Genomic DNA, 26,315 nt, shown 5'->3' on the forward strand with positions numbered 1-26,315 from the left:
CATATGCCTCGGCTACCAGCGTGGAACCTTACTCTAGTTTTGGATGCCTTCACTCAGGCACCGTTTGAGCCCATAAGCTCAGCATCAGTAAAGTGCCTCTCATTGAAAACGGCTATGCTAGTGGCCTTAGTATCGGCCAGGAGGGTGAGTGATCTTCACGCTCTATCAGTAGACCCTCCGTTCCTGTTAATAACACGAGACAGTCTGATTTTAAAGACGGACCCGTCCTACCTGCCCAAACGGGCAACTAAATTTCATAGATCTCAAGAGATATGCCTACCTTCATTCTATGAGAACCCGTCAACACAGGATGAGGAGAAATATCACACCTTAGATGTGAAGAGAGCTGTGCTAGCCTATCTAGATAGGACCAGTCCCTGGAGGCAGAGTAGGTCTCTTTTTGTCTCCTTCCAGGGCAGCAGAAAGGGGTCTGCAGTTACAACGAGCACGATATCCAGGTGAATTAGAGATGCGATCACGAGGGCATATTTGGCAAAGGGAGAAGACCCTCCACTGGGGATTAAGGCGCACTCCACTAGAGCCATATCATCCTCCTGGGCCGAGAGGGCGAACGTCCCAATTGAACAAATATGTAAGGCTTCAACCTGGTCTTCTCCATCTACCTTTTATAGTCACTATAGACTAGATTTGTCCTCTACCGAGGATCTAACTTTTGGTAGATCAGTCCTTAACACGGTGTGCCCGCCCAAGTGATTATCTCTGAAAATCTCTCAGTGGGTGCTGTCGTAGCGAAGAGGAAAAAACGGATTACTTACCGGTAATACTCTTTTGTAGAGTCCACGACAGCACCCGCTCACTTCCCTCCCGTAAGAATTTTTCACACATGGGTCTCTTTGGTGGTGGAGATTATGATTTAAGTTAGATATGTGATTAAACTTAGTAAGCTTAAAACTGCATAGGGGTAAGATAGATGAATCGCCCAAACAGTATGACTAAAACATGTATGGCGGTTCCTCCGTTGTTCTCGGTAACACAAACTGAGGGAGCGAGGGGGACCGCCCCATTTATCTCTCTGTAGGTTTCCTGTTCCGGGGGCGGATCCCCTCTCTCAGTGGGTGCTGTCGTGGACTCTACAAAAGAGTATTACCGGTAAGTAATCCGGTTTTCGCGGCAAAATCGTGCGGTTAAAACCGCCGCGGAAACACGAAAAAAAGCCACGTGTGAACTCAGCCTTACATATATTATAATATTCCAGACTGCTGCTTGTTTTCTTTATAGCTATACAGTACAGAAGCCGTGCTGGAACAGAAACTACTTTTTAAATATTTAGTTGTGTGTGTGTGTATAATATATACATATGTGCATTAGCTTTTATGGCGTACCGATAGATGCTACTGCACATGCCTCTCCTCCTGCTCTATTTTGTTGTAGTGTAAATTTTTTTTTGGCTGCAGTGACAAGGGGCGGGCGGAGGCGCTTGTGCAGTAGCATCTAGCGGTACGCGATAGATGATAATGCGCAGGTGCAGACCACTGTGCCATTACGATGTAGTATAATTTTATTTTGTCTGCAGCAACTAGGAGCCAGCGGAGGAGCTTGCACAGTAGCATCTTTCAGAACTTGATAGATGCTAGTGCGCAGGCGCAGCCAACGGTGCCATTTTATGGTGGGTTTTTTTTTTTTTTTTGTTGTTACTTTTCAACAGCGCAAGATAATAGGCATTAATTGACAAGTGATAGTGCACAGGCGCTGCCATTTTGATGAAGTGACATATTTTTTTTTTTTTACAAATAAACACATAAGTACATTCATTATGCAAACTAGGGGGAAATGACCTGTCAGCAGTCTGCATTATGAATATATAATCAGAGCACCACATACATGAGCATATCATTAACACAAAACTAAAAATAAGGATTAAAAAAGAAGCACAAGACTGACTTCATCAACAAAGGTATAATTTTATTCAGTATAACGGTGCCGGCCTGACACTGTGTAGGTTACTATGCACAACCCTGCTTACAGGTTACCTTTAAGAGGAAGTATGTGTGTGCTCTAAGCACAGTGCCTAGAGACCTGCTAGGAATGTGTGCACCACTGGCAACAGCAGGATGGGAGCGTTGGCGGTGAGTACGCTGATGTCTCTGCAGGGAGAGAGGGATTGTGTGGCGCCCCTGAGGCTCAGTCGCCACAGAGGTACTGCACCTCCTCCTGAGGTGTGGTGCCCCACCATCCAGGTAAGTTGTAGGCTCCTGACCACGCTCCAACATCTGCATCCCACACAACACAGTAGTTCAGCAAAGCCACATTGTGGCTCCCTGCTTGGAACACTAAACGTGCTGGGAGGCGGGTGGAGTTGAGAATACATAAAAGAGCGGGAAGGTTTAGAATTAGAGGTCAGACAGTAGGGCAGTCTGAGAGAGGAAGCCACTCAGAGAGGAGGGAGGAAAGAAGATCCCGGAGAGAGGGATGGAGGAAGGGGGTGCTGCAGCAGACCTCAGTGACCTGGGTCTGCTGGCATGGGAAAGGAAAGAAGGAGAAAAACATTGAACTGAAACCTGATCTTCCATAAGAGAGAGATTAGTACGGAACGAAGGAGTAAAAGGGAACAGAGAGGACGTGGGTTAGGAGAGAACCCTGCCTAGAAGTTCTAAGCGCAAGGCCGGGGCCCGGTCCCCGAGGTTGTATGGATGCTAATGGTCCTGCAGCAGACATCGGTGGAGTAGTGGGCTGTAAATGCACTACTCCCATCTAAGACTTGGGGGCACAACAGCAACTTGGATAGAGAGCCGGGACTCAGGAGTAAGGAGTCCCCGAAGCAGGCTACAGCTGTCTGCTGTACAAGTAGAGTTCTCGGGAACATCTGTCAGGAGGAACTCCAGTGTAACACAGTACTAGGAGTACTTCAAACTTATAGGCGCTATAGAGGATATGTTCAGAAAGGCACATGTTGGCGGAGTGTTGGAAGGGAGTATTCCATCTGGCCTGAAGGTTGACTGAGTCCCTGACCCGGAGGACACAGCACGGAGGCAGGCACCTGTGTGTACTACAGACTGTGAGTAAAGCTTTGGAACTACAAGCCCTGGTGTCCTCCATTCATTCTTGCGCCAACGCACCCGGCACTGCTACATCTGGGTACCGGCTTCTACACAGATTGTGCCTCTCCTCTAATTCCACATCTACACTGCCCTGGGGCTACAGCTTCACCTGTGGGGAGCTTCACCATCTTGGCTGCAACATACCACCAGCCCCAGAGGATCTGCAAGCAGCGTCGGCTTAACACCTCAATTGCCGAACACCACAGGTGGCGTCACGAACTGTTAATTTAACTACATTCCACCACCATTCAACTTCCCCTATTAATTGGGCGCCCAGGGCCATGGACTGGGTCACCGCTGCTGTGACACATCCCGCTGACACCGGCCCGGTACCGAGTTCCCCACGGCCCTGGGAGGGCGACCCAATTGCATGCAGAGATATGGGTGCTACAGTTACCCCCCTTATGCCCCGTATTTTTCAAGCCTGTCAGAAATCTCTCCAGGAGAAGAGGGGCATAATTGTTCTCCCAGGTCCTCTTACCTTCTTAATGGCCAGAATGTTCTCTACCTCAAAAACATCCTCAGCGCTGACAGGAGTTGGAGTGGCACAGGAACCTTGAAGAAAGAACTGACAACAGGTTTGAGAAGAGACACACATGGAAGGAATTGGGGATTCGCAAGTAGGCCGGGAGTGTTGTGAGTTCATTCTCTGGTTCACCAGTTGAGAGTTCTTCCAGACTCCCTCTGGTGGTGACGGGAGGTGATGCGGCTGATTTGATCGGTGGAGATCTGCCACCTGAGAATGAGGATGACTATTGGACCTCAGGAGTCTCAGATTGGATTTAAGACAGCCGATGCCCTATTCAGTTTCTGGTGATTCCTTCTGGCTTGTCAGCTCTTGGTTTTCAGCTCTGTTCCAGTCATCTAAAGCTAAGTTTTTCTGTTAATGTTCACACTTGATTTTGTTGGTCTATTCAGTTTTTTGTGTGGTCTGCCAGCCCCGGCTGGAGGCTGTGCTGAATTTCCACTCTTATTTATCAGTATTTTGAGTATTTTGCCAGTTTGCTTTTTGTCCCTTACTGGTTTGGCCTCTTTTTGCTCTGTCTCAGAATATTTCAGAGTGCTGATATAGTGGGAGAAGTCTAGTGACTTCAGGGTTAATTTTGCTATCAGAAGTGTTGGACATTATTTTTGTAGGGTTTTTGGCAGATTGCAGACTCTTTCCTTTCCTGTCCTTTCTAGTTAGTTTGGGCCCCATCGTTTGCTCAGCCTATTTTCCTGCCTGTGTTTGTGCTTTCATCTTGTTTAACTGTCAATACATGTGTGGGGGCTATCTATTCCTTTGGGGTCTGCTCTGGGGCAGTTAGTTTTCCCCTTTTCATGCTTCAGGCTTATTTAGTCCTCCGGCTGTGACGAAGCGTCTAGGAACATCGTAGGTATGCTCCACGGCTGCTGCTAGTTGTGTGGTAGGATCAGGGATCTGCAATCTGCATAGTTTCCAACCTCTCTGGTTCTCTGTGACTGAGCTTGTTTTGCTTTTTTCTCCTCGGTGACCCATTCATAACACGGGAGGTTGAGTTTGTAGGCTACTGGATTAATCCGTTTCAACACCTCGAAGGGACCAATGAAGCGTGGACCCAATTTATAGGATGGTATCTTGAGGCGGATATACTTTAGATGATAGTAACCTTATCTCCAGGATGAAACAGAGGTGAATCCAGACGTCTCTTATCCGTGTGTCTTTTCATCCGTTCGGAGGAATTTACCAAAGACACATTGGTGTCCTCTCAGATCTTAGAAAAATTCCTGACGAGGGAATCGGCAGCTGAAATATCGGAGGTGACAGCCACAGCGAACGGCACTTTGGGGTGTTGACCGTAGTAATGCAGCGGTGTCCTCACTGCAGTGATGAGGCAGTGACCCAAGCAAGTTCAAAACAAAATGTGTTTAATGTCCAAAAAACTCACACAGTGCACAACACGCTGTATCCTCCGGATCGCAGCTGGGAAAACAGTCCTGGACCGGTTGCCGTGAGCGACCGCACTGCCGTGTACGCAGGGGGATGCCAGACCTTTTGGTCCCGCTTGGCCCTGTGTTGCCTCACACAGGGAGTGCTCTGCAGACCAACTGCTCTGTCTGCTTGGAAGACCAAAACTGACACACCCAAACTCTTCTTGCAGGGTTTCAAAAATAAAAGCACATACAGGGTTTTCCTGAACAAGCTCCTTGGTCAAAAGTAAGTTGACCAGGTTCAAACTTACTTTTAGGCTAAGCGCCCATCTTGCAGAAATGCTGCGAAAATGTCACAGCATTTCCGCATCTCCCTGCCGCAGGTAAAACGCATGCGTTTTCCCGCAAAACACTAGCATTTTTAGCTTGCAGAATGCTTGCGCTTTCCTAATGATTTAAAGCATCGCTTGGAAAAGTGATTGACAGATTGGTCACACTAGTCAAGCATAGTGCTTGACAAGTGTGACGATTTTTTTACTATTGATGCCTATGCAGCATCAGTAGTAAAAGATAGGATGTTAAAAATAATAAAAAAAAAAAAAAATTAAAGTATGGTTAGTCTCACCTTCTGACGGCCCCCGATCTCAGCGGCGCTCCTGGTACGTTCCGTTCCCAGGGATGCTTTGCGTGAAGAACCTGTGTGAGGTCACGCTTGCAAGGCGACTACGTCATCTCTGGTGATTCGATCAAAGTCTCACTGGGAATGGAAGATGCTGGCAGCGTGGCTGAGAGGCGGGAAGGCTCCGGGGACTGCCAGTAGGGGAGTATATCCTGACTTATTTATTTTTTTTATAAAAAGGATTATGGTACCCAGGGCATGGAGGAGAGTTTCCTCTCCTCCAGACCCTGGGTACCATCTGCACATGAAATGCTCACTTTACGCATGGTGGGGCATAGCCACATGCGTAATGTGAGCGTCTCAATGCAATCCTATGGCGTCAGAATCACCGCGATTCCGCAGAAATAATGGACATGCTGCGGATTTTACCGCTATGCGATTCCGCAGCGGTAAAATCCGCAGCATTGACACAGCAACTGTGGAATCCCATAGGATTGCATGGGGATGCGTTTTATTAGCGTTTATGAATTTCCGCTGCGGTGGAAACGCATAAAAAAAGCGCAACGTGGGATCACAGCCTTGTTCTGCCACCCTGCTGTGATCACAAGGCACTCCAGCGGTAGTAAGTTTTTAGTCTCAGCCAATTTATTAGGGAAGAAATGTCTGCATTTGGAGTTAATAAAGTGAAAGTCTTGAATGTGCCTCGTAGCAAGCTTAATAATAAAACCACAATCCTTGGAAAGGTGACGAACTAGGTATATAAGCATCGCATGAGTAATTTCATATCATATATACATAATTACAAGCAATAGATGTCAGGCACAATAATTCAGTTACAGATGGAGCAGAACTGACGCTGTCACCAGGTTAACTACAGATTATCACAAAATAACAGTGCAAAGATCAAAACAAGATAAGCTGAACCATATGAGACACACTCTTTGTATTGTAATTGACAAAATGTGATGTAAAATGTGAGAGGGGTGGAAAACAAAAGGGAGAGGATGTGGCTGCGGACAGTGACGGATGCTGTATACAAGTTACATAAAGCAGGGAGAGATAAGTAACTGGAACACTCACATGTATGACCGAGAAAAGAAGCAGCAGGGTTATCGCTAGTCCCAGTTTATAAAGGCCCTGTGACACTCGGCGAGATCGCTGATTTTGTGACGCATCAGCGATCTCACCAGCGATATCGCTGTGTGGCACGCATCAGCGACCGCGCCCCCCCCCCCCCGCCGGGTATCGCTGATCGTGCACGAATGTCCTGGGCCGTTTTTTGATCATTGGTCTCCCGCTGGCCAGCACACATCGCTGTGTGTGGCAGCGGGAGATTAACGATCAGCGAGCTCCCAGCGCTGTATGCAGACGCTGGGAGCTGGTATCTAAAGTAAATATCGGGTAACTAAGCGCACGCCGTCACTTAGTTACCCGCTGTGTACCTTAGATACCTGTGTGCTTGCGCAGGGAGCTGGTAACCAAGGTACACAGCGCAGCGGGTAACTAAGTGACACCGCGCTTAGTTACTCGCTGTGTACCTTAGACGCCAGCACGCAGGTATCTAAGGTACACAACGGGTAACTAAGTGGTGCGCTCGCTTAGTTACCTGATATTTACCTTAGATACCAGCGTCCTCGCTGGTCCTGATCACTAGTGAGTCTGCCTGTTTGACAGGTCACCAGCGATCATTTAGCGAGGCACCAGCGATCCTGACAAGGTTGTATTGTTCTCGGGATCGCTGGTGCATCGTTTAGTGTGACAGGGCCTTAAGCCACTTTCCCTGTTATTTAGAAAGAGTCAATGTCTTGTGCAGATTTAGTCCGGAAAGTTATAGGAAGGAACTTTGTGCTCGGAATGAAAATTTCTAGATTTTCTATTGATTTTCATTTGACCTGGGAATGACTGGAATGGTTTCCTTCCCTATGATTCTGCATCGCTACTGTAACTACATCGACTTATTAAGGGATTTCAGGGGAGATAGTTATGCTATATCTCAGTGTCTGTGTCATTAAAAAAAAAATTTTATTCCGTCGTCCATGACAGCATCACCTGAGAGAGGGGATCCGCCCTCCAGGAGCAGGAAATCCTACAGATACATAAGGGCGGCACCTCTCCCACGCATCAGTTGGTTTCCTGTTCCTGGAGGACAGGATTTCCTACAGATCGTACCATCATGGATGAGGAATCCCCAGGCCGGCTGTCCGACTCAGGTAGCGGGGGGGGTCTCCTACCTCGGGCAGTGTGGAGTCCCCTGGACGTGCCACGGTGGCCCGGGTAGGGTTCCACGTCAGTGTGCGGGGCAGGTGGGAGCGGGATCCGGCGGATGCCCGTCTCCAGGGCCGGCGGATAAGTATTCCCCCGGTCCTTGATTCTGCTGCTGCGGTCTCCCCTCGGTCCAGGTCGGGGGTGTGTAGCTGTGCCTCGGTGGCATCCGGGGGGCGCTGTGCAGGGTCGGGCGCTGCCATGGCACTGGTGGCCTGCGCGTCCCCGTGCGTTCTCTCAGACCGGAAGTGACGCGGGGGGGCGGGGTCAGTAGCACCAGGCCAGAAGTCAGATGCCCGCCGAAGGGGGGGGGGTGAGAATTAGCCCCCGGCCATGACACCTGTGGACCGGATTGCCGGGGGGGGGAAGATAAGAGGGCACAGAAGCACTGCAGAGCGGCTTCAGCTCAGGTGCAGTAATGGACGAGCCGGAAGCTCCCGTGGCCCAGCTGGACCGTAAGCAGGAACGTACCTCAGAGAGGTCCCAAACCAGCTCCCAGCAAAAGAAAAAAACGAACTGGACAATCCGTCTGTAGAAGTTCTTCCAGGCCGAAAGATCCAGCTCGCCCCCCCCCCCCCCCCTTGTGATCCGGTACCTACGCCTTCTGCTCAGGGTAAGAGATCTTCGTGAATGTGTCCTGATGCAGTGTTCCCCTTTGTTTTCCTCCTATAGGGGAAGAGGTGCGCTGACAAGGCAAAAAACGGGGAGTGCACCCTTTGCAAATGACCCTTGCCGGATGCCTACCTTTAAAAGGCTGTGCCAGTCGTGCATACGGCAGACGGTAAAAAAAAGGGGGGAGTAGTCCCGAAAAAATTACCATGCATACTTCCTTACCCTGTCCCCCCTCCTGTAGGTGGCAGAAGAAACCCCTGACTTCGCTACAAGTCTAAGGGAAATTATCAGGATGGAAGTTAAAGCCCTAAAATCCATACCCTGGGGGGAGTCATCTAGGAAAAGGAGCGCAAGTTTCTCAGGGTCAGGCTCTTCAGCTGACCCTAGAGGGAATGAAGACTCCTCAGAGGCCTCCACCTCCGCGTCTGCGTCCTCTTCAGAGGAAGACACCAGTCGTTTCTGCATGGGTCTGGAACAAGTGGACAAACTAGTCAAGGCTACCATGGGGGTAACAGACACAAAACCAGAATGGTCAGCGCAGGACCTAATGTTCGGGGGTCTAGACCCCAGGAAACGTAAGTCGTTCCCGTTAAACGACAAGGTCCAAAATTTGATCAATAGGGAATGGTGGAAACCAGAAAGGAAAGGTTCCCTACCACCAGCTTTCAAACGGCGATATCCCTTTGATGACCCCGTGTAGAACAAATGGGACAAAGCCCCAAAATTGGACGTAGCAGTGGCTAAAGCGTCCAAAAAATCCACTATCCCCTTTGATGACATGGTCTCTTTAAAGGATCCACTAGATAAAAAGGCGGACTCCTACTTGAAAGGGACATGGGAAATGTCAGCTGGCGCCCTGAGACCGGCAGTAGCAGCTACCTGCACAGCCAGATCTATGATGGTCTGGCTGGACCAGCTGGAAACAGTTAGAGGACAGAGCCTTGAGGGAATCTATCTTGAAAACCCTACCTACCATCCAGGATGCGGCAGCCTTTTTAGCCGATGCTTCAGCAGATTCGGCAAGAATGGCGGCCAAGGCCGCAGGGCTATCAAATGCAGGCCGACGGGCTATATGGCTAAAATGCTGGCCCGGAGATATCCATCCCGTGTGAGGGGGAATATCTATTCGGGCCAGTCCTAGATGAACTCCTGGAGAAAGCTGGCGACGATAAAAAGAAATTCCCTTCCCTGCCCACCCCTTCCTATAGACGTCCCTTTTCTAGGAAGAGATTTTTTCGTAGGAGATCATCCAGGGACCGGGGCAGATGGGAGGATAAAAAGGAAAAAAAGGTACCGGGTTTATGTTTGGAGGGGAACGCCAGGAAGCATCCCGTGAGACCAAGAAACCTCCCCAATTACTAGAGGCCCCGGTGGGAGGTAGACTATCGGCCTTCTTCCAAGCCTGGTCGCAGATCTCAAACAGTGGCTGGATCTGGGGGTTGGTAGCCTCAGGCCTAAAGCTAGAATTTGCCTGTGTCCGCCGGAACAGTTTTAAGGTCACCCCGCTCAGGTCTGCGCCGGCAGAACAGGTGGCCCTAGAGACCGAAATTGTTGACCTCTGTCATAAAGGAGTACTAATAAAGGTACCAGAGGCGGGAGAAGGGCGAAGGTTTCTACTCCCCCTTATTTTTGGTCCGTAAACCGGATAATTCTTACAGGACCATAATCAACCTGAAGGCACTCAACAGATACCTGATCATTCGACCTTTCAAAATGGAAACGATCAATTCCACAATAAAATTACTGTTTGAAAATTGTTTTATGGTGGTGTTGGATTTAAGACGCTTATTACCATATACCCATCTATGCGTCTCATCAGCGTTTCCTTAGAGTGGCAGTTCATTTGGAGGGGTCGTTACAGCATTTTCAATAGGTCGCCCTTCCCTTTGGTATAGCAGTCCCCCCCCCCCCCCCCGGGTGTTCACTAAGGTTATAGCGGAAGTTATGGCCCATCTACGGGAAGCAGACACCCTAGTAATCCCCTACCTGGATGACTTCCTTATTGTAGGCAAAACAGCAGACCATTGTCTGGATCAATTGCAAAAAGCAAAATCAGCGCTGGAACGGTTAGGGTGGCTATTAAACATTAAGAAGTCCCGTCTACAGCCCATGAAGGTCCAGCAGTTCTTGGGCTTAACCCTAGATTCGCAGAATCTGGAGTGTCGTCTTTCACCCGAAAAATTAGGTCGCCTACGTCGGCAAATCTTGAACGCCTCCAACAGCCCTACCATTTCTCTTAGGAGAGCAATGTCCCTCCTGGGTTCTCTCTCGTCCTGCATTCCCGCGGTCCGGTTGGCCCAATTCCATACAAGGGTGCTACAGGGCGAGGTGTTACGCCATCAGATCCTGGGCAGTTATCTAGAAGGCCAGTTGACTCTATCCCAGCATACTTTGAAATCCCTTGAGTGGTAGCTAGACGAGAACAATCTAGCCAGAGGGGTGCCCTGGGAATGTAACGTAACTTGGGTAGTCACCACAGACGCAAGCCCTACGGGTTGGGGGGCCCACATGGGGGAAGTCTTGATCCAGGACCTATGGGAATACCATCAGTTGGAAATGTCCTCCAACCTAAAAGAGCTAACAGCCGTAGAGCAGGCAGTCAAAAACCTTTTTGTGTATCTGCAGAGTCACCATGTTCAAATATTCTCCAACAATCAGGTCGCCGTGGCATACATCAACCACCAAGGTGGGTCGCGTTCCAGGCCCCTGATGGAGGTAGCAGAGCGGCTGTTCCAATGGGCAGAGCAACATCTCGTGTCTTTAACAGCTCTACACATAAATGGAAAAAACACCGCAGCAGACTTCCTAAGCCGCAACCTTCTAAAGCAAGGGGAATGGTCCTTAAAAATGTCTGTCTTCGACCTGATCGTTCAAAAATGGGGGCAGCCAGAAGTGGACCTCTTCGCCACCAGAGAGAACAGGAAGGTGCCTCACTTCTGCTCCCTAAATCCCAGGGAGAACCCTCTGGCAGTAGATGCCCTGCTGATCAAATGGGACTTCGGGATAGCGTACGCCTTCCCTCCCTTGTCTCTACTACCCCTTGTGATAAGGAAAGTCAGGAAGGACAAGGCGAGGATTATAGTGATCGCCCCGTTTTGGCTCAGGAGGGCATGGTTCTCATGCCTCAGGACTGTCTATGTCCGACCCTTGGGTCATACCAAACATTCCAGACCTCCTATCCCAGGGCCCAGTTTACCATTCTCAGGTAGCTGGCCTACATCTGACGGCGTGGATTTTGAACGGGCACTACTAAAGGAGAATGGTTTCTTGCTTTTGAGCAGGGTGTTAATTAGGGCTGGGGAGAAACCTATTACAACCAAAACCTACGTTAGGATCTGGAAAAGATTCCTTCAGGGTTCAGGGGTAGTAGCTGGGCAGTCCACTCCCACAGCACAGATCTTAGAGTTCTTACAAAGAGGTCTGGACATGGGACTCTCCACCAGCACCCTGAAAGTACAGGTGTCAGCTCTAGGGGACCTTTTCAACTGCAACATCGCCAATAACCATTGGATTAATAGGTTTATTAAGGCAACAGGCAGATCCAGACCGGTAGTGAGGAATAAATTTATGCCATGGGATCTAAACCTAGTCCTTACAGCCATGACAAAGGCCCCATTAGAACCTATCAGCTTCCACGAAAAACCTGTCCCTTACAGTGGCTCTCCTGGTAGCATTGACATCAGCCCGTAGAGTGATATCCAGGCGTTGTCTAGACTTCCTCCTTACATACAATTCCGGGACGACAGGGTAACACTTACACCCGATCCAGCATACCTGCCTAAAGTAGCCTCCAGTTTGCTTAGAACGAGGGAGATAGTCCTTCCATCCTTCCTCCCTAATCCCAAGAAACGATAAGGAAACTACACACGCTAGACGTTAGGAGATGTCTCCTAGAGTACCTGGCAGTTACCGACCCCTGGAAAAAAGATAATGCCTTGATAATGCCTTGTTTATTTCTTATCAGGGCACTAGGAAGGGCCTTAGGGCTTTAAAAAGCTCACTAGCGAGGTGGATTAGGGCGGCCATTTCATTAGTATACACCTCAAAGGGCAAACTGGCTCCTGGCAAGCAGAGGGCGCATTCCACCAGAGCCATGGCAACCTCGTGGGCAGAGAGATCGGAGGTCTCGATCGACCAAATATGTAAGGCAGCTACCTGGTCCTCTCCGAGCACCTTTTATAACCATTATAGGCTAGACCTGGGTGCTTCCTCAGACCTCTCCTTTTGGTGTCAGGGTTCTGCAGGCTGTAGTCCCTCCCTAAAGTAATGATTACTCTCTGTAAATCTCTCAGGTGGTGCTGTCATGGACGACCGAATAAAGTCGTAGTTACTCACCGGTTCACGGTATTTTTCATGACAGCACCCGTATATTCCCTCCCTTCAGTTAATTTGGGTGTGCACTTCTTCCTCTTATATGTACACGGGTAATTAATAGTTGTGTAGAATATTGTTTATAAATTGTGCCATTAACCTTGGTGGTCCTCTTGTGCTCTGTAAACCAACTGATGCGTGGGAGGGTTGCTGCCGTTATGTATCTATATTAGCTGATACTCAAGAACAACCACAGCTATATAAATCACAACTAATCTCATAGCTGTATATAAGACGCTTAAATAAAGCTATCAAGGGAAGAAACTCCGCAATATAGAATTTACATGAAAAAATGTAGTGCTGACTTCAGTAACATATAAAAAAAATAGGATTTAGATTTTATTATTAAATTGAACATGTATACAATACAGTACAAACAACAAGGAAAGATTCCACACAAGTAGTCATTAGGAGATTTGCCATGGGGAACTTAGTGCCAAAAGCCTAGAGTTATATAAATGATGGCCCTATCACCCACATAATACTACCAGGGTAAAAGCAGTAACCCTGGAGGGGTGAACATAAAGTGCATAATGCATAGTGCAACAGGATTAATCAAACCGGTTAGGCACACTTACCCATCTAAATAAGCAACAGTGCTGACAGATCCCCTAAGGAGACCCAGGGTCTCCTTTGAGGATCTGTCAGCACTGTTGCTTATTTAGATGGGTAAGTGTGCCTAACCGGTTTGATTAATCCTGTTGCACTATGCATTATGCACTTTATGTTCACCCCTCCAGGGTTACTGCTTTTACCCTGGTAGTATTATGTGGGTGATAGGGCCATCATTTATATAACTCTAGGCTTTTGGCACTAAGTTCCCCATGGCAAATCTCCTAATGACTACTTGTGTGGAATCTTTCCTTGTTGTTTGTACTGTATTGTATACATGTTCAATTTAATAATAAAATCTAAATCCTATTTTTTTATATGTTACTGAAGTCAGCACTCCATTTTTTCAAGTAAATGCCGTTATGTATCTGTAGGATTTCCTGTTCCTGGAGGACGGATCCCCTCTCGAAGGTGGTGCTGTCATGGACTCCGAAAAATACTGTTAACCGGTGAGTAACTACGACTTTTTCTGAGAGCTTATTTGTCATGTATAGAGAAGTAATAGTTTAAGTCATATTTTTAACGTACCGTATTTTGTGGTTTATAAGACACACCGGATTATAAGATGCACCCCAAATTTTGACGAGAAAAATAGGAAAAAAAACTTGTTTTAATAAAATGGTGCTTCTTACAGTCCCAGGCGTCTTATTGCTTACCAGGGGTGGTGGCTGCGGTGAAGCGGGGTCCCAGGGTGGCTGCTGGTGGAGGCAGGAGTGGGGCGATGCTGTGGACCCCAGATTGGGAGAAAGGGGTGTTCAGTGGTGCAGGCTGAAGTGGAGCAGGGTCCCAGAGTTGCAGCTGGAGGAGGCAAGAGTGGTGCTGCGGGTGTTCAGTGTTCAGGCATGCCGTAAAGCGGCACGCGTTCGCGATGTGCCATCATTCAGTGACGGAGCCTCGGACGCAGGCTGCAGCGTCTGAGGCGGTCACCGCTAGCACAGATGACACATCTGCGCTAGCGGGTATAGCATAACGCGATCGCGTTATGCTATACCGTTTAACCAGCCTGTCAGCGCTATGCGTTGAACGGGCTGGTTAAACGTAATGTGAACCTAGCTTTAGACAGATGTCTGCCCGGCCTCTGTTTGAAGACTTCCATTGAAGGAGTACTCGCCACCTCTCGTCTTCATATTTATGTAACATGAGACCTGTGATTGTACCTAAACCGGGCAGACGCTGACCTGGTGACTTGTCTCCCACATTCTGGACCTGTGATTCGGGCTGCAAAAGGATTTGTAGACAATACAATATTCAAGTATATTTTCTATGGTCAACAAGAAATGAGCTTACTTCAGGTTTGGTTTTCTAGGAATAGTCACATAAAAAACAATAGCAACCCCCATCCTTCTCATAAGAGCCACTGATGGAGAGTCAGGAGACCCCTCTCTGTGTTTATCCTTCACCACCACACTCTTTTGACCGAAGCATTTAAGGGGTTAAATTTATGACCGAAAATAAGCAATTTCCCAAACAAGACAAAATGATCGGCAGTAATGGAGTCTGCTCTCTGTTTTGTACGTAGGTGATTAATCCTGCAATTGTTGTAATTGATGCTATAAATGGCCCCAAAAATTTTCTTAGTTTGAGTGCAGACGGACTTTTTGGCCCTGCGGATTTTTCCGCGCAGAATGGAAGAAATCCGCAGGTCAAATGACCTGCATTTTTCCTGCGGATTTCTTCCATTTTTCATGCGGTTTTCCATAGCGGTTTTCCCCCTGCGGATTTGGTGACAGGGGAGATGGAAAACCGCACAAAACAAGTAACATGCTGCGGATTTTGTACCGCAGGAAAACCACGCGGAAAAATCCGCAGCGTCTGCACAGCAGTTTTTTGGGTTTTTTTTCCCATTGATTTTAAGGCTACTGTACATCACAATGCGGAAATGCAACGTTTCTGCGCGATAAAATCCGCTGAAATCTGCATCGTGTGCACAGGGCCTTAACATTGGGTTCTTTTGAGAGCTGCAGCTCCACAGCCTCTTTTCCAGAAAAGATTTAATTTTCCTGAATTTTTTTTTATTTTTTTTAACCTTTAAATTAGATATACAAAACTGATACGGACGCCACACAGCAAGTCCACTTGATCATTCACATGAATATTATTTCACAGGGACGGATTGTTGGTCAGTGTGTGCTACTTTAATCCATATTCTGGATTAGGCTCGCCCATTATATATCGATGGGTGCACGAGAAACGGATCACATGCGGTCACCATCCGGATGTCTGGTTTTTCACGGATCCATCACAATCATTAGGATAGAAAACTGTAGTAGACCTCTATACAGTGGGGCAAAAAAAGTATTTAGTCAGTCAGCAATAGTGCAAGTTCCACCACTTAAAAAGATGAGGCGTCTGTAATTTACATCATAGGTAGACCTCAACTATGGGAGACAAACTGAGAAAAAAAAATCCAGAAAATCACATTGTCTTTTTTTTTTTTTCATTTTATTTGCATATTATGGTGGAAAATAAGTATTTGGTCAGAAACAAAATTTCATCTCAATACTTTGTGATATATCCTTTGTTGGCAATGACAGAGGTCAAACGTTTTCTGTAAGTCTTCACAAGGTTGCCACACACTGTTGTTGGTATGTTGGCCCATTCCTCCATGCAGATCTCCTCTAGAGCAGTGATGTTTTTGGCTTTTCGCTTGGCAACACGGACTTTCAACTCCCTCCAAAGGTTTTCTATAGGGTTGAGATCTGGAGACTGGCTAGGCCACTCCAGGACCTTGAACTGCTTCTTACGAAGCCACTCCTTCGTTGCCCTGGCGGTGTGCTTTGGATCATTGTCATGTTGAAAGACCCAGCCATGTTTCATCTTCAATGCCCTTGCTGATGGAAGGAGGTTTGCACTCAAAATCTCACGATACATGGCCCCATTCATTCTTTCATGTACCCGGATCAGTCGTCCTGGCCCCTTTGCAGAGAAACAGCCCCAAAGCATGATGTTTCCACCACCATGCTTTACAGTAGGTATGGTGTTTGATGGATGCAACTCAGTATTCTTTTTCCTCCAAACACGACAAGTTGTGTTTCTACCAAACAGTTCCAGTTTGGTTTCATCAGACCATAGGACATTCTCCCAAAACTCCTCTGGATCATCCAAATGCTCTCTAGCAAACTTCAGACTGGCCCGGACATGTACAGGCTTAAGCAGTGGGACACGTCTGGCACTGCAGGATCTGAGTCCATGGTGGCGTAGTGTGTTACTTATGGTAGGCTTTGTTACATTGGTCCCAGCTCTCTGCAGTTCATTCACTAGGTCCCCCCGCATGGTTCTGGGATTTTTGCTCACCGTTCTTGTGATCATTCTGACCCCACGGGGTGGGATTTTGCGTGGAGCACCAGATCGAGGGAGATTATCAGTGGTCTTGTATGTCTTCCATTTTCTAATTATTGCTCCCACAGTTGATTTCTTCACTCCAAGCTGGTTGGCTATTGCAGATTCAGTCTTCCCAGCCTGGTGCAGGGCTACAATTTTGTTTCTGGTGTCGTTTGACAGCTCTTTGGTCTTCACCATAGTGGAGTTTGGAGTCAGACTGTTTGAGGGTGTGCACAGGTGTCTTTTTATACTGATAACAAGTTTAAACAGGTGCCATTACTACAGGTAATGAGTGGAGGAAAGAGGAGACTCTTAAAGAAGAAGTTAAAGGTTTGTGAGAGCCAGAAATCTTGATTGCTTGTTTCTGACCAAATACTTATTTTCCACCATAATATGCAAATAAAATGAAAAAAAAAAAAACAGACAATGTGATTTTCTGGATTTTTTTTTTCTCAGTTTGTCTCCCATAGTTGAGGTCTACCTATGATGTAAATTACAGACGCCTCTCATCTTTTTAAGTGGTGGAACTTGCAATATTGCTGACTGACTAAATACTTTTTTGCCCCACTGTATATTGTTCATGTAAACACTGCAATGCACAAGACCTACAGAGCCCTGAATAGATCGGACAGATGGTACAATGTGGAGACACGGAGCACAATATACGGTAGATTCAGAAATGTTTTTTTTGGATGATTTTGCATACAATTGTGTGAAGTCGGCTTTAAAGTGCAAAAACAAATAAGTCCAGGATAGAACAGACAAGAAGTGATTGTTTGAGGTGATTCTTCTAGAAAAGTTATAGTATTTTACTCTTTTATGGCACCATCATATTCCATAATGCTTTCCAGACCTAGTCACCATCCTTATGTGTCCCCGTCAGATTACGTTTTCTTTTTTATCATCCTCATAGATGGAGACGCGGCTTCTTCCTCCCGTGTTTCTGCAGTAGGAGCAGAGATTCTCCGTTACATAGATTTCCCAGCAATTATTTACAGCGAATGTTCAGTGTATATTAGCAAAACACAGAGTAAAGGTACTGTCACACTTAGCGATACACCAGCGATATGACGCGGACAGGATCGCTGGTGCATCGCTAAGTGGTCGCTAGTGAGCTGCCACACAGGCAGATCTCACCAGCGACATAGCAGGGGTCTCTACTTACCTGTCAGATGAGGCGATCCTGTCGTCCTCCCGCCCGCGTCCATGCGTCGCTCGTTGGCGCCACAGGAAGCCCAGCAGGAAGCTGACGACGAGAAATGGTCCAGGACGTTCTCGCGCGATCAAAAACCAGTGACGTTATAGCGATATCGCTTAGTGTGACAGGCCCTTAACTCTACCAGGAAAAGTAATGGCCTCATAGAAGAGAAGGGAGAGGCGCTGATCGATGGAAGGGTTAAAATGTGTGCAGTTGTGGTTAGGACCGCTGCCACAGATCCAGATCTTAACCGGAGATTAGGACCGCTGCCACAGATCTTAACCGGTGATCTGGTGATAGAACCATTTTTCCTGGATCGGTTGTACAAAATGAAAACAGTAAATTTTCTCTCACAATGCTTCGTTTATCCGTGTTAATTAGAAACCTGTTTCAAACTTGGATCTACTTTCTTCAGCTTAAAAACACAACGGCCATAAAACACTTTGAAAAGTCAAAACATTTTTACACACTGCAAAGTTGCCAAAAGTTTTTCGACTTTTCCACAAGTTTTGTCCGGCTCCTCCAAAATGGTCGGAACCAGTTGTAATGACGCACTGCTTGTTAGACTCCTAGTGATGCACATACCACTTTCAAGACGCTCCTGATTCAGTAGGAAGCATGCGCCTTTAACTACAATACGACCCGTGATCAAGACTAATCAGAAACTTGTGAAAAAACAAAAAATATTGAAATTTTCTGACTCCTGTAACTGCTTTATATTACCACTAGCTGAAGAGCCCAACATCGCCCTGGTATAGTGACTGTGGTTAGTTATAACAAATTATAATGATTATATTGCACATAAATTGTCGCTGTGTATATCCTCTCCTCCTGTATATACTTGTAGGTCATCTCCTGTTTATACTTGTATGTCATCTCCTCCTGTATATAGCTTATACCTGTATGTCATCTCCTCCTGTACGCCCCCTGAAGAAGCAAAGAAGCGAAATGCGCGTTGGGGTCCTCCTGTCCACATCTCAGCAAGGTTGGTCTTTGGCACTATATGCATTCATTATTTTACTTACCTCCATATACCTTCTCTATGTATTCTTATGGCCGGTATTACTGAACGCTATTTTTGCTGTCAAGTTATATTTTCTCTTATGCACTATTATTTATAGGTCTGTATCTTGGACCACCTATATTGCACTATTGCAGTTTATATTCACTAACTGAGAGATATTTGCTTATTCAACCACTCAAATTTCTTATCTAGCGGCTATTGTTTATATCTCCACACTTGCTGTTCTCTTATGGCCAACTGTATATTCTTTGGGAATATGTGTTATATGGATTTTATCAACTAATTTGCCTTTTATATACCAGATCCAGTCTGAATGTGGCCCCTAGGTGTCGCTGATTCCCTTTTTGATATTGTTATATATCATATATTACTTTATATTCAATTTTTGTAAACAATAAAACTTACGTATTTTATTTATTGCTCTTTGGTCCTATTTTTTTCTCTTTGAATTTCTCCTCCTGTATATAGCATATACCTGTATGTCATCTCCACCTGTATATACTTGTATGTCATCTCCAGGTTCCCTCCCGTCTGTACATGATGGAGGCGCAGTGTCCCTGCAGCACAGAGAATTTCAGTGCGGCGGCTCCACCCCCTGAATGTAATACCATTTAGTTAGAAATTTTAAAATAGGACTATTTTAGAGTGGCATTAGTTGTAGCTGTATAAATAAGTTTAAAGCAAACCAGGCATTGTCAGGTTGGCGCTGTTATACCGATTAAAAATGTTACCTGGGTTGGAGAAATCCGTCTTGTGTTTCTTTTTTTAATCTGTGTTTGAACTTTTAAGTTAATGATTCTGGGCTCCCCCTGCATTCTGTGTCAGAGGGTGGTCTGTGTCGGCACGGTAATAAATTGTGTTATTTCCAGCTTTACAGAAGGACGATAACACCATAGAAATGATAACAATAAGCCTCAGTTACCACAACTGTCTACAAGGAAAACTGTTGCTCATATCAACCATTCACAGCTCAGCTTTCATCCTTTAAAAAACAGCTCTGGTGAAATGAAAGATGCTTAGTGATTGGTTGCTATGGGCAACACGGGCAGTGTAACTTGTTGTGGTCAAGAAGATGTGCCTATGACATATATACATTACGCCATGTGGGTTTGAATAAACCACATTTTTCATAAGAATGTATGAAGTGCTGCTTTTATTTTTTTTTTTCCTCTATTTGGATTGGGACAAGTATTGGATGGTTTGCTGAGGAGGCTTGTGCACCCACTTATTGGTAGTGTGCTGTTCCATCTTTGTGTGTATATATATATATATGTGTGTGTGTGTGTGTGTGTGTGTGTGTGTGTATGTGTATGTATGTATGTATATGTATACACACTTATTATACGGGGCTTTGCGTGTGGAGTGGGCGTGGCTTAACCCTCTCTCTCTTTTTTTTTTTTTTTTTTTTTTTTTTTTTTTTTTTTTTTTTTTTATATATATACACACTAGCTGAAGAGCCCGACGCTACCCGGGCATAGTAACTAACTACGGTTAGTTATAACAAATTATAATGAATATATATTTTGAGTATAGCCCCGCCCACTCCACATAGCCACATTCACTATAATATCCCATGTCAGCCAGAGCCGCCGGACTACTACCCCTAATATCCCACATCATCCCATCAGCCAGAGCCACCGGACTACTACCCCTAAATATTCCACATCATCCCATCAGCCAGAGCCACCGGACTACTACCCCTAAATATCCCACATCATCCCATCAGCCAGAGCCACCGGACTACTACCTAATATCCCACATCATCCCGTCAGCCAGAGCCATCGGACTACTACCCCTAATATCCCACATCATCCCGTCAGCCAGAGCCACCGGACTACTCCCCCTAATATCCCACATCATCCCGTCAGCCAGAGCCATCGGACTACTACCCCTAATATCCCACATCATCCCGTCAGCCAGAGCCATCGGACTACTACCCCTAAATATCCCACATCATCCCATCAGCCAGAGCCACCGGACTACTACCTAATATCCCACATCATCCCGTCAGCCAGAGCCATCGGACTACTACCCCTAATATCCCACATCATCCCGTCAGCCAGAGCCATCGGACTACTACCTAATATCCCACATCATCCCGTCAGCCAGAGCCATCGGACTACTACCCCTAATATCCCACATCATCCCGTCAGCCAGAGCCATCGGACTACTACCTAATATCCCACATCATCCCGTCAGCCAGAGCCATCGGACTACTACCCCTAATATCCCACGTCAGCCAGAGCCATCGGACTACTACCCCTAATATCCCACATCATCCCGTCAGCCAGAGCCATCGGACTACTACCCCTAATATCCCACATCCTAACTTCCATACTGGGGATCCCTTTAAGAGAGGCCTGGGGTCAAAACCAAAGCTTTGGATGGATTTGCCCTGACTTCTATACCAATGATTCCTTTAAGAAGGAAGATGTGCCTATGGAATGGAGGATGTGTGCTGGGTATATAGGAAGGAGGGGGGATTCAGTTCAGTCATGTGCTCTCTGCTTCTTTCTTGGGGGCAGACAATGGCTGGGAGCTTATGTTCCTGGGGATGCTAGATTTCTCCCACCATGGCAGTGTCTGCTGAGGTGTTGTCGTGGAGTGAGAAAACTATTGCTCATAGCAACCAATCACAGCTCAGCTTTTAAGCAGCTCTGGTGAAATGAAAGATGCTTCGTGATTGGTTGGTGATATACACACACATTCACTTTTATATATAGAGATATATATTGATATAACTGTTTTTAGTTATTATAGTTTTACACACACTCGACAGTCATAGTGCATATATGCCCTATATACATTTTACCTTTTTTGAGTGTGAACAACATTTTGATCGTTTTTATTTCGAGTTGACTGAAAAATGTAAATTTTGTCTTTTTTTGCTTTATAGCATTTACCATACAGATTGTAATTTTATGTCGATCAGGCTTAAGGACGCCGTGATACTAATTTTTTTTTTTTTTTTTAATTATTTTTTAAACGATTAGGTTGATTGTGCCTTTTGTATATATTTTTTTTTTTTATATACCGTTAAAGAAAATATATATATCGCCTTATTGGGGGACACAGATTACCATGGGTGTATCCTGCTGCTGCTGCTGCTAGGAGGCTGACACTATGCAAAACAAGAAAATTAGCTCCTCCCCGGCAGTATACACCCACCGACAGGCACCAAGCACCTCAGTTTGTGCTTAGTGTCTGTAGGAGGCGGACCGGGATCTCCCCAGATCCCCAGTTACTAATCCATTTTTCTTTTAGGGTTTAGATCGAACCTTTTAATCTTTTCTCTTTTATCTTTCAGGTTTTTTTCCGTCTGGAAACAGGGTGTAGTTATCACCCTGATTTCCCATATCATGCGGCTGAGCGAGCAGTGTGGTGTCACCCACATCGCAACTCTCAGTACCGCAGGCAGGACACTTTCCCTATCACCTTCTGGTGATAAGGGTTGTGGACAGGTGGCTGGTCCTTGCCGAATCCCCCTCCTCACCCCTTTCTCGGGACAGGGCTGAGAGGAAGACGGCGATCGCAGGAGGTTCAGGCCGTCTTCTGCAGGATGCGGGTACAGAGGACCCCCCCCCCCAGCGGCCTGCCATTTCTCCGTGGGCCCCTGTGGTCATCCTCTTCAGGGACGTCAGGTAAGTGCCTGTACGTTCCCTCCGGCCCCGCATAAGCTCCGTGAATAGCAGAAGTTGGACCTTTTGTGATTACAGGTCCACGATTATTTGAATTTCCCGCCCTCTCTGCCGGCCGCACGCTCACGCCGCTTGCTTCTCACTCCCAGGGAGACACTGGGGATTCCTCACTCACCACACAGCGTCACAACCAGGGGAGGCAGACTTCCCAGGGCCACTGTCAGATCAGCTCCGTTATGTCGGCGCTGGCATGGGGCTGCGGCGTCTTCACTTTCACTTTCCCTCACAGTCTCCTCCATCGCTGTGCTCCCTCCTCCCTTCCTGAGCGCGCTCTTTTCAGCGCGCCTTTACTAGCCCATCACAGGGCTCCTTTTTGTTTGATATGCCAGCCTCCTCCTTCGGCCATGCCCTCTCCTTTGCTGTTAACCAGTCACGGAGCAGCCGCTAAGCTCCTCCCCCAGCCTCCAGCACAAGGATTTCCTGGATTTTCACTCCTTCCTGCGCTGTTTGGGGGACACTTCAGCGTTTTCTGCTGCTCGCAGAATCTCGGTAGGCTCTGCTCTGAGGCAAAGATTAGCTCTCCTCGGCAGTTATTCCTTAAATCCTGCGGCCATTCAGTGCAGTCTACTTATGCCCAACCCTTCAGGGGATCTCTGCTTCAGGCCCACCGCTATCTATTACGCCTGTGCGCGCTGTAAAAAGTGGGCATCGGGTCAGTCGTCTCCATTCTGCCCCTCCTGCAGTCCTTCAACTATGTCAGCATCTCAGGAGCGCACAGAGTCCCGGGCTGAGGGCACTCTCCCCTCCTCCCTCCCCCCGGAGTGGGCCGTTGTAATGTCTCGGTCTGTATCTGACTTGACGAAAGTATCACAGTCGCTGGTCCAGGTCTTAGAGCGATTACCTCAGCTATCTACAGCCACCTGTGCCCCGACCGCCTCTCAGGGTGAGTCGTCCGCACCTGACCGCGACCTTCAGAGAGACAGACAGGGCAGGACTTCTAGGAAGCGGGCTCTGTCTACTTCGTCCTCTAGCTCGCAGGGCCCTTCTGCTTCCCCCAGAGCATCCTCGGATGACGACCTTCAGTCGGGCGATGACTCTCAATCAGAAGCTAGTTCGGAAGGGAACAGCGTTTCTAAAACACGGGACATGGTAGATAGCCTTATTTCAGCTATCTTCCAAACGCTAAAGATTAAGCAGGAGAAGACTCCACCTCAGGAATGTTCTGTTCTCCTTAAACGAGCAAGACCTCCATCTCGAACCTTTCCCAATCACAAAGATTTCGATACTACCTTATCCAAACACTGGGAGCGCCCTGAGCAACGTTTCTCAGGCCGCAAGTACTTAGACGTACTGTACCCCTTTGACGCAGACCTGCTCACAAAGTGGTCCAAGGCTCCCGAGGTGGATCCTCCAGTTTCCCGGATAGCCACAAAAACGGTGCTCTCTCTGCCAGATGGGGCATCGCTTAAAGATCCTACTGACAGGCAGATTGAATCTCTGGCTAAGTCTATCTTTGAGGCATCTGGCGCCTCTCTGCCCTATTTTCGCATCCGCCTGGGTGGCGAAAGTCATTTCCGCTTGGGCTAAAATTCCTCGCAGGGGCATCTTAGCATCAGCCCCTCAAGATGAGTTGGCGGATCTTGCAGATCAGGTTAACCATGCGGGAAAATACCTTTTGGACACGGCCGGCTGCGTAGCAAGGGCTAACAGCAACATAGTAGCTGTACGCCGAGTCCTCTGGCTAAAGTCATGGCATGCGGACACTACTTCAAAAAAGTCGCTTACCAATCTGCCATTCCATGGCTCTAGACTCTTTGGTGCAAAGCTGGATCAGATAATTTCCGATGCCACTGGTGGTAAAAGCACTTCGCTTCCCCAGTCTCGACCAAAACGTTTTTTCAACAGAAAAGGTTTTCGTCCATTCAGGCCCTTTCGTCCCTTCTCTGCCACGGAGAGATCTGCTCAACAAGATCGGCCGCCCTCCACCAGGGAGCGGGATCAGAGGAAACCTTCCTACAAACCCACTCCTCGCTGGAGATCTAGAGGACAATATTCCAGATCTTCAGGTGCCAATTCCGGCAGATTTTCTTCTAAGTGACGGGTCACCCCCACCTGGACGTTCTTCCAGGGTGGGAGGCAGACTTTCCTTTTTCGTGGATGCTTGGCTGTCCGTTGTCGACGACACTTGGGTCAGAGAAATTGTCGCATCCGGATACAAGATCGAATCTGCTTCTCCCCCGAACAGACGTTTTTTCTGGTCTCGGCCTCCGCGACAGCGGTCCCAGACCCCGGGTTTTCTGCAGGCCATTTCCTCCCTTCTTTCCGCCGGAGTCATTGTTCCCGTTCCCTCAAACGAACGGTTTTCCGGGTTCTACTCCAATCTCTTTGTAGTCCCAAAGAAAGACGGCTCTCTTCGTCCAATTCTGGACCTCAAATTGCTCAATCGCCACGTGAAGATTCTTCATTTCAAAATGGAGTCTCTTCGGTCGGTGATTGCTTCCATGGAACCCGGGGAATTCCTCTGCTCGGTGGACATTCGGGATGCCTATCTGCACATTCCGGTTTGTGTGCAGCATCAGAAGTATCTTCGATTTGCGTTTCAGGGAGACCACGTTCAGTTCACGGCCCTTCCCTTCAGCCTAGCTTCAGCGCCCCGTGTTTTCACGAAGGTGATGGCGACCGTCATGGCCATCCTTCGCTCCAGAGGGATCCTCATCATCCCTTATCTGGACGATCTTTTGATCAAGGGTTCGTCTAGCCAGGACTGTCTCCAGAGTCTACAGATAACCCTGGACACTCTCGGCCGCCTCGGTTGGCTAGTCAACAAGAAGTCCATTCTGACCCCCACCCAGCGTCTGACCTTTCTGGGCATGGAATTCGACACAAATCTAGCCCGTGTTTTTCTTCCAAGGGAAAAATTTGCGACCCTTTCCAAGGGCATCAGAACTCTCGAGGCCTACTCCCATTCCCATTCGGTCCTGCATGAAGGTCCTGGGGAAGATGGTGGCTTCCATGGAAGCAGTACCTTTTGCACAGTTTCATCTTCGCCCCCTCCAGCTGTCTCTGCTTTCAGCCTGGGACAAGACCACGATGTCCTTGGACCGTCCTATTCGGCTCCCTCTCAGAGTGAGGCAATCTCTCACTTGGTGGCTACGGCCGGCGTCAGTTCTCCAAGGGAGGTCCTTCCTTCCGCCTCAGTGGCAAGTCGTCACCACCGATGCGAGCCTTCTAGGATGGGGAGCCGTGTTCCATCAGAAAGCGGCCCAAGGACGCTGGAATCCACAGGAGTCTCTCCTCCCAATCAATCTTCTGGAGATCAGAGCAATCTTCCTGGCCCTTCTTCATTGGCAGCCTCTCCTCTCCGGCAAGCCGGTCCGTATTCAGTCGGACAACGCCACGGCCGTGGCGTACATAAACCATCAGGGGGGCACGCGCAGCAAGCAAGTAATGTCAGAAGTGGCCAAGATATTCCGCTGGGCAGAACGTTACGTTCCGGCAATCTCCGCCGTCCATATTCCAGGGGTGGAAAATTTGGGCAGCCGACTTTCTGAGTCGCCAGGGCCTAGCGTCCGGCGAATGGTCCCTGCACCCCACAGTCTTCAATCAGATATGCCACCGTTGGGGCACCCCGGATGTCGACCTCATGGCATCTCGGATGAACCACAAGGTGCCGCAGTTCGTAGCCAGGTCCAGGGACCCTCTAGCCGTC

At 47.7% G+C, this 26,315-nt stretch overlaps 1 protein-coding gene and 1 long non-coding RNA gene across 4 annotated transcripts in view; one reads left to right on the forward strand and one right to left on the reverse strand.

The window, feature by feature from the left end:
• Positions 1-19,621, forward strand: part of LOC141050666 (uncharacterized) — a 34,064-nt gene extending 14,443 nt beyond the window's left edge. The window contains exons 2-3 of the long non-coding RNA XR_012220519.1: positions 18,837-18,929; positions 19,488-19,621. This is a non-coding gene — a long non-coding RNA (uncharacterized lncRNA). The remainder of the gene's footprint in view (positions 1-18,836; positions 18,930-19,487) is intronic.
• LOC141050665 (uncharacterized) overlaps positions 17,410-26,315 on the reverse strand; it is a 29,744-nt gene continuing 20,838 nt past the window's right edge. For all 3 annotated transcript variants that reach the window (XM_073547259.1, XM_073547258.1, XM_073547260.1), the window contains one exon: positions 17,410-17,689. In XM_073547259.1, coding sequence (XP_073403360.1) covers positions 17,631-17,689 — 59 coding nt within the window. In that variant the 3' untranslated portion in view covers positions 17,410-17,630. The remainder of the gene's footprint in view (positions 17,690-26,315) is intronic.

Source organism: Dendrobates tinctorius, unplaced genomic scaffold, assembly GCF_039654945.1.
Source record: "Dendrobates tinctorius isolate UK_male_01 unplaced genomic scaffold, ASM3965494v1 ptg000152l, whole genome shotgun sequence".
Taxonomy (NCBI): domain Eukaryota; kingdom Metazoa; phylum Chordata; class Amphibia; order Anura; family Dendrobatidae; genus Dendrobates; species Dendrobates tinctorius.